At 39.3% G+C, this 8813-nt stretch overlaps 1 protein-coding gene across 1 annotated transcript; it reads left to right on the top strand.

Moving 5' to 3' along the window:
* Nucleotides 1–396: 396 nt before the first annotated feature.
* Nucleotides 397–7581, top strand: NRIP1 (nuclear receptor interacting protein 1). Its single transcript, XM_055422329.2, has one exon. It carries the CDS (start codon nt 675–677, stop codon nt 4143–4145), a length of 3471 nt encoding a protein of 1156 aa, XP_055278304.2. The 5' UTR covers nt 397–674; the 3' UTR covers nt 4146–7581.
* The last annotated feature ends 1232 nt before the right edge of the window (nt 7582–8813 follow it).

Genomic DNA, 8813 nt, shown 5'->3' on the forward strand with positions numbered 1-8813 from the left:
AGTTACCATTCATACCACTGCCGAAAAGTGTTTATGAAAATTCAGAAATTTGGTGGGCTTTGTAAGACAGTATTTTCTCTAACTGATTATATCTTTTTAACAATATGGATTAATCCATAGGATTTCCAGTAGAGATTTCCAATTTAATAGGAATGACAATAAACTAATAAGGAAGCTCTGCAATGCATACATATGTATATTGTATATATGTGTATATATATACACATAGACACTTACAAGTGCTGTATTTTTTGCCTACAGGTATCGTAGCATAAATCTGATTCTTCATCTTCTTAACTATTTTCTATTTATTTTTTAGAACACTGATATATGCGTTTTCTGGGGAACAGAAGATGAAGAAGGAAAAGCAGCATATTCACTGAGGATTTTGTCTGCTTGCCAGCACAGTGCTGTGTGTAGAGGAATTCTGCTGCTCTTTCTTGTTTGGGAGTTCCCAGCTCTGAGGTCAGACTACGTCACAGCCTGCCTGCCTTTTGTCTCATCATTGCCAGCCAGCAGTAATCCTGGTCGGAATGGAACCGCATACCTCTGTCTAATTACTATGGAAGGTGATAAACCGACACTCACTTATTGAAGTTACATCTCACTCCCCCACAGAAAACCATTCCTCAAAGTGAATAGAAACCAAGCCTTCGTGAACACTTCTATTGAACATGACTCATGGAGAAGAGCTTGGCTCCGATGTGCACCAGGATTCTATTGTTCTAACTTACCTAGAAGGATTACTAATGCATCAGGCAGCAGAGGGGTCAGGTACTGCCGTCGACAAAGCGTCTGCCAGGCATAATGAAGATGATCAGAACTTTAACATTTCTGGTAGCGCGTTTCCCACCTGTCAGCGTAATGGTCCAGTTCTCAGCACACACACATATCAGGGATCTGGCATGCTGCACCTCAAAAAAGCCAGACTCTTGCAGTCTTCTGAGGACTGGAATGCAGCGAAGCGGAAGAGGCTGTCTGATTCCATCGTAAATTTAAATGTAAAGAAGGAGGCTCTGCTGGCTGGCATGGCTGACAGTGCGCCTAAAGGCAAACAGGACAGCAAGGTACTGGCCTCTCTGCTTCAGTCGTTCAGCTCTAGGCTACAGACTGTTGCCCTGTCACAACAAATTAGGCAGAGCCTCAAGGAGCAAGGATACGCCCTGAGTCATAATTCTTTAAAAGTGGAGAAAGATTTAAGGTGCTATGGGGTTGCATCGAGTCATTTAAAAACTCTGTTGAAGAAAAGCAAAGCTAAAGATCAGAAGCCCGATACCAGCGTCCCTGATGTCACGAAAACCCTCATCAGAGATAGGTTCATAGAGTCACCTCATCACGTTGGGCAGAGTGGAACAAAGGTCATGAGCGAACCCTTGTCATGTGCTGCAAGATTACAGGCTGTTGCAAGCATGGTGGAGAAAAGGGCTAGTCCTGCCACTTCACCCAAACCCAGTGTTGCTTGTAGCCAACTAGCACTACTTCTCTCCAGCGAAGCCCATTTACAGCAGTATTCTCGAGAACATGCTTTAAAAACACAAAATGCAAATCAGGCAGCAAGCGAAAGACTTGCTGCCATGGCCAGATTACAAGAAAATGGCCAGAAGGACTTGGGCAGTTTCCAGCTCTCAAAAGGCATATCAGGCCCTCTTAATGGTCAGGCAAGAACATCATCAAGCAAACTAACGGCTAGCAAAAGTACAGCATTTCAGAATCCGGTGGGCATGGTCCCTTCTTCCCCCAAAAATGCAGGCTATAAGAACTCCCTGGAGAGAAACAGTATAAAACAGGCTGCTAATAACAGTTTGCTTTTACATCTTCTTAAAAGCCAGACCATACCTAAGCCGACAAACGGGCACAGTCACAGTGAGCGGGGAAGCGTTTTCGAGGAGAGCAGCACACCCACAACTCTCGACGACTACTCCGATCACAATCCCAGTTTCACCGATGAGAGCAGTGGCGACGAAAGCGCTTACTCCAACTGCGTCCCCATAGACTTGTCCTGCAAACACCGGGTAGAAAAACCCGAACCCGACCAGCCTGTGTCTCTGGATAACTTAACTCAGTCCTTGCTAAACACTTGGGATCCGAAAGTCCCCGAAGTTGACGTCAAAGAAGATCCAGATACCTCAAAAAATTCTAAGCTAAATTCGCACCAGAAGGTAACCCTTCTCCAGTTGCTGCTTGGCCATAAGAATGAAGAAAACATGGAAAGAAACGGCAGCCCTCAGGAAGCACACAGCGATGAGACAAAGTTCAGCACACAGAATTACACCCGGACGTCTGTAATAGAAAGCCCCAGCACCAACAGGACTCCTCCCGTGAGCACTCCACCATTACTTGGATCCACCAAAGCCGACTCTCCCATCAACCTTTCCCAACACTCTCTGGTCATCAAATGGAATTCCCCACCATATGCCTGTGGCCCCCAGCCTGAAAAGCCAGCGAATACCGCCTCGAACCACCTGATGGACCTTACAAAAAGCAAAGAATCGCAGGGGGAGAAAGCCATCCACAATGAAGGTGCACAAAACTCGGCCACATTCAGTGCCAGTAAACTGTTACAAAATTTAGCTCAATGTGGAATGCAGTCTTCCGTATCAGGGGAAGAGCAGAGACCCAGTAAACAGCTGCTGAGTGTAAACACAGATAAACCTCCAGGTATGATTGATAGACTGAATAGCCCTCTGCTGGCCAATAAAACAAGTGTGGTTGAAGAGAAGAAAGCATTTGGCAGTCACACAATAGGTCCTGAACCAGGACTCTCTGGGTCTGAAATAGAAAATCTGCTTGAAAGGCGCACCGTCCTCCAGTTACTGCTGGGAAATCCCAACAAAGGGAAGACTGAAAAGAAAGAGAAGATGCCCTTAAGAGATGAGAGCACTCAGGAACATACAGATAGAGCTTTAAGTGAACAAATACTGATGGTGAAAATAAAATCTGAGCCTTGTGATGACTTGCGTCCGCATGCCACGGGCATGCACTTGAGCCACGAGGCTCCGGGCTCCCCCTTCTTAGGGATGGCCCCTCCCGTGCAGAGAAGCGCACCTGCCTTACCAGCATCCGAGGACTTGAAACCAGAGCCTGGCTCACCTCAGGATTTTTCTTTCTCAAAGAACGGTCTGCTGAGTCGGTTGCTGAGACAAAATCAAGACAGTCACCTGGCTGATGAGCTGGACAGCAGTCACAGAAACAGTGAACTGACACTTGTAGAATCAAAGAACCTTTGCATGGTCCCTAAGAAAAGGAAGCTTTACACTGAGCCGTTAGAAAACCCCTTTAAAAAGATGAAAAATAGCATAGTTGATGCTGCAAACAGTCACAGTGCTCCGGAGGTGCTGTACGGGTCCTTGCTTAACCAGCAAGAGCTGAAACTTAGCAGAAGTGATCTTGAGTTTAAGCATCCTGCCGGTCACGGTTCGGCCAGCGAAAGTGAACCCAGGAATTGGACCAGAGAGAGCAAAAGCTTCAACGTCCTGAAACAGCTGCTTCTCTCAGAAAACTGCGTGAGAGATTTGTCTCAGCACAGGAGTAACTCTGTGGCTGACAGTAAAAAGAAAGGCCACAGAAACAGTGTGACCAACAGCAAGCCTGAATTCAGCATTGCCTCTCTAAATGGACTGGTGTACGGTGCCACTCAGCCCGGCGGTTGCATGGACAGCAGGACATTTCCATACCCAGGTCTCGGAAAGGCCCCCCTGAGTCCTCCTTTCCCTGAGCACTTGGGTTGCACAGGGTCTAGACCAGAAGCTGGACTTGTGAATGGGTGTTCCATGCCCAGTGAGAAGGGACCCATTAAGTGGGTTATCACAGATGTGGACAAGAATGAGTATGAGAAAGACTCTCCGAGACTGACCAAAACTAACCCAATACTCTATTACATGCTCCAGAAAGGAGGCAGTTCTGTTACCAGTCGAGAAACACAGGACAGGGACATTTGGAGGGAGCCTTCATCTGCTGAAAGTATCTCACAGGTTACAATCAAAGAAGAGTTACTTCCTGCTGCAGAAACTAAAGCTTCTTTCTTTAATTTAAGGAGCACTTATAATAGCCATATGGGAAATAATGCTTCTCGCCCACACAGCGCAAACGGAGAAGTTTATGGACTTCTGGGAAACATGCTAACAATAAAAAAGGAATCAGAATAAAATGGACCTGCCACCCATCTTTGGATCTTTTTAAAACTAATGAATATGAACTTGAGATCTGTATAAATAAGCGCATGATTTGAGAAAAGCATGGTATAATTGAAACTTTTTCGTTTTGAAAAGTATTGGTTAATGGTGATGTTTAAATATGCAGACTACTTTTTGCTTCATGTTAAATGTCATGAGGAAGCTGCTGAACTAGCAATTGGTTGTTTAACACCTTCTGTATGCATCAGACAACAACTGTGAGTAGCCCATGAATGATAATTCTTTTTTTAATCACAGATAATAGGCATAAATTAAAATATAACTCTCCATCCAGCAGATTAATGCATTGCTGCCTTTATTAGGGTACTTGATTTTGCTTTTCAGAAGCAACCTACATAACACGTTTTTTAAAGTCCACATTATTAAATAATAACTCTTTAAAGGGTAATTATTGAATTAAAACACCTAGTGCTGTTTCATTTCTCATTCAGTTCCGAAACAAATTAGAAAAATATATGCTTACATTTTTCACTTTTGCTAAAAAAAAAAAAAATTATTTTTGACTCTTGAAAGGGGTTTTGTGATTCCTCAATGTGTCTGCCCTTCCCCGATCCTTTTCAATATTCTGTATTTCTTTAAACCTTGTACTACTTGGTAAAAATTGATTACAATTGGTGGAAGTTTGATAGATCTTAAAAAAAGGCAGATTTCCAATTTTGTATTTTAACTACTTTACTAAATTAATATTCCTCCTTTTACAGAATTAGGAAAGTTAACATTTATCTTCAGATGGTTTCCTAAATAACTGAAATAAGTTGTTTTTAACAAACAAAATGGCTTTTCTTTGGACAGTTTTCACCATGTCTTAAAAAAGCCACTTCTCACCATCTCTGTGGTACCTGTGAGTCTGACGACCAGGGTTTCTTAAAGCTGGACTCAGACCACCTGCGTTAGCATCATCCAGAGCACTTGCTTTAAAACGCAGATTCCCAGGCAGCAGCTCCGATCTACCAAACAAGAATTCTCTGCTGAGTGGACCTGGGAGTCTTCCTTCTGCATCTTAATACACTCCCTAAGTGTTTCTTCTGCACACTGAAATTTGGATTTTGAAAATTGAAACCATTGCTTATGACTTTTCTCAGAAAACAGGATTGTAAACAAACTATTTGATGCCTATATTTTCCCCAATATAGTCACACGTCAACTCAAAATTTGCAATATTGTACTTCATGTTATTACTGTTATGTCTTTGGAAATCAGGTTCCAAATACTTTTTATGACAAAAAAAAAAATCGGGTGGAGGGGACAACTTTCATATCTGGCTCAACATCTCAGGAAAAATAATGTGATTACTTGTGTGTTCTAATGAGTAACAGCTACTTAATTAGCCTTAGGGATGGAATAACAGGGCCACTTACCAAACTCAGGTGATTCCAGGATGGTTTGGCAACTCCTCCTGAATACATCCTTAACTTCTGTGAAAACCATTGTCCTAAGAACAGTGCTGACAAAGAGGAAAATATATATTTCACACCCAAGAAAGGCACTAAACTCAGATTGCTTAAACAAAAAAGTAAAGGGCACATATACATGGCAGAGTTGTACACAGTGACTCCATCGGATCTGTTATTTTAAAATAGTGATTAAAAGTAAACATTGATGTTTTCTTAGAAGAACTTAATTTATTATTGAGCCACATGGGGTTTCTGTCCTGAAACATGTCCATGTTTTTCAGTTTATTTTTTACCATCCACAATTCATTCACCAGATAGATTTGGTTTTAATTGTGAACCCAGGTAGCAACTGACCTACCAAAAAACTGTTATATAATCAACTATTAATTAGAAGGAAATCTATTTGAAATTGTTCTACTTGAAGTTGTTTCTAAGATTTTTATATTAAAAATGGGCGTTATTTCCTAATTGATCTAAAACCCTAAATGATTATTTTTTCTCAGAAATGATTTGTAAATAGTTACTGAATATAGTAAAAAATAGTAAGAATGAATATTATGCTATGTCATGAAAATTCCACTGGCCAGTGAAGATATTCAGCTGCATCCCATCTTTATTCTGCGACAGTCTTACTGTCTATACTGTATAAGCTTTTAAACAAGTCATTCTTTTTCTGCCATTATGAAAGTTCTGGAGCCTTAGAAGTATGCTAGAAAAACTACCAATGTTCCCCCTTGGTAAGGGGGAAATGGGCTTTTACAAGGGAGTGAAATTTAGGTCAGGAAAAAGAAGATCAAGGGCCAACTTTGTATTTTTTTTTTTTTTTGGTCCCTTTGGTTGGTTGGTTGTTTTTTGGTGGTGCAGTCAAAGAAATGAAGATATGTTGTATATAGATAAACCTGACCATGAAGAAGGCTGTTCTGATATACTAGAGAGTGTCCCCAATTTGAGTTTAGTATGATCTTAAAGAAGAGTGCTGAGAAAGGGCATACATCCCTAAATGCACTTCGTTTATGCGTATGTAGATACAAGGATGCACATATACACATTTTCAAGGACTATTTTAGATATCTAGACAATTTCTTCCTAACAAAGTCACTTGTGAAAGGGTACTACAGCTCTCATTGACATCAGTAAGGCAGCATTACCTGCTTGCTCTCTGCTGCATCTTACAGAAGAGTAAACTGGTGAGAGTATATATTTTATATATATATATATATAAAATATGTATATATATATATTGACTTGTTACATGAAGATGTTAAAATTGGTTTTTAAAGGTGATGTAAATAGTGATTTCCTTAATGAAAAAATACATATTTTGTATTGTTCTAATACAACAGAAAAGCCTTTTAATCTCTTTGGTTTCTGTATATTCCATGTACAAGTGTAAATATAATCGGACAGGTTTAAAAATTGTGCATGTATGTATACAGTTGCAAGTCTGGACAAATGTATAGAATAAGCCTTTTATTTAAGTTGTGATTACCTGCTGCATGAAAAGTGCATGGGGGACCCTGTGCATCTGTGCATTTGGTAAAATGTCTTAACAAGTCAGATCAGATGTTCATCCCAACATAACAGTATTCCATTTCTGGACACGACTTCTGTGGTTTAAGCTTTATGGAAGAATGCTTTGAATCCAAGGGTCTTAAAACTTTTTAAATCAAGTCAACCACTTTTCAAAATAAAGAGTTCACACAACTACTTTCATGAATTTTTTAATCCCAATCCCATTGGAAACATATACCAGGAGTGTTCCAGTGTACTGGAATACAGGCACACTACCATTCATGGTATGAATTCTGGGGTTTACACAACCAATTTTGATGCAATCTGCTCAGTAGTATAATTTGTCATTTTTATTAGAAATTTAATTTCTTCATGTGATGTCATGAAATTGTACATACTGCAGTGTGAATTTTTTTGTTTTGTTTTTTAATCTTTTAGTGTTTACTTCCTGCAGTGACTTTGAATAAATGAAGGAAAAAATTCATTGTCTCTGGTTTGAAATGATTGTTACTTTTTGGACTCTCTCTGATTTTCAGATTTTTCATAAACATAAAAAGTCTATGGTCATGAGAATAGCAAGTCTTCCAGAATGCTTTGCCGTTCTTGGAAAAATAAAGAAAAAAAAAAAAAAGAAGAAGAAGAAGGCCCTGGAATTAGTGTATCTAGAGACAGGGCAATGGAAGCATAGCTCAGAAAGACCATCAGCTTACAGCCTGGCCTCCCCCCCCTTGGTTCTGTTTCTTGTTGTGTAACTGGATGGTCATCATGGATTTTTAAAGTGGGAAAAACTTTGTACAGTGTTCAAAAATAAAGTTGATTTGATACAAACTTGTTGTAAGATAAGATGTTATTAGGTTTTTATCCAAGTTTCAATGGGCATTAATTTTTTAAAAAATAAGTCTTCAAACATTTTGAAAAAATGAATATGTGTATGCACACATGTATATATCAAATAACTATATGCTGTTAATATATGTATATAGGTAGTGAGTAGTTGAGAATGAAAAGCAATGTATGTACATAGTAAGTAATAGAGATCAGTTTATTTAGAAAAAGGGAAAAAACCTCTATACTTGTGAATGGATGACCTTGCAGGAGGGAAGTTACTTTTACAAATACATTAGTAATAATTTAAGAGAAAGGCATTTTCCCAAAGATGAATCTGTATTTTCTGACACTAAAGTAGGCCTATTAAAATTTCAAATTAAAATCTGAAAATTTTGCAGCTCCTCCCTAACAAGTTTATAAACACTGTCTAAAATAATATCCAAGTAATGGAAATACATAAAACTGGCGTACATAATTAAAATGTTGAAAAGTTATGCCCTGCTGTCTGTACCGACACTGTCATCAGAACCAGAGATGCATAGCCATGTTTTGTTTCATTTATTGATTTAAACGGTGAAGGCATAAGTACAACATGTAATAAAAACCACCCAGTTAGTAATTCTTCTTGACTATAAATTAGTGCCAATGACTTTTAATAATCTAATCAGATTATGATCACCCACACTATGCCAAGTTCTATTTCAAGCTTCTTAATGTATAATTCTCCTTTACAGAGAAATAATTTTGAAAAAGTTTTTTTTTTTTTTTTTCCTACCACTGCTGTCACCAAATGACCCATTTGGTTACAGAAAATAGGCTTTAAATGTTAAGCATGCCATTTTTCATTTATTCCATCAAGCTTAAGAAGTATCTGACACTAGCACCT

This window comes from Moschus berezovskii, chromosome 1 (assembly GCF_049115385.1).
Source record: "Moschus berezovskii isolate FMDL1 chromosome 1, NW_MosBer_1.0, whole genome shotgun sequence".
In the NCBI taxonomy this organism is placed as follows: domain Eukaryota; kingdom Metazoa; phylum Chordata; class Mammalia; order Artiodactyla; family Moschidae; genus Moschus; species Moschus berezovskii.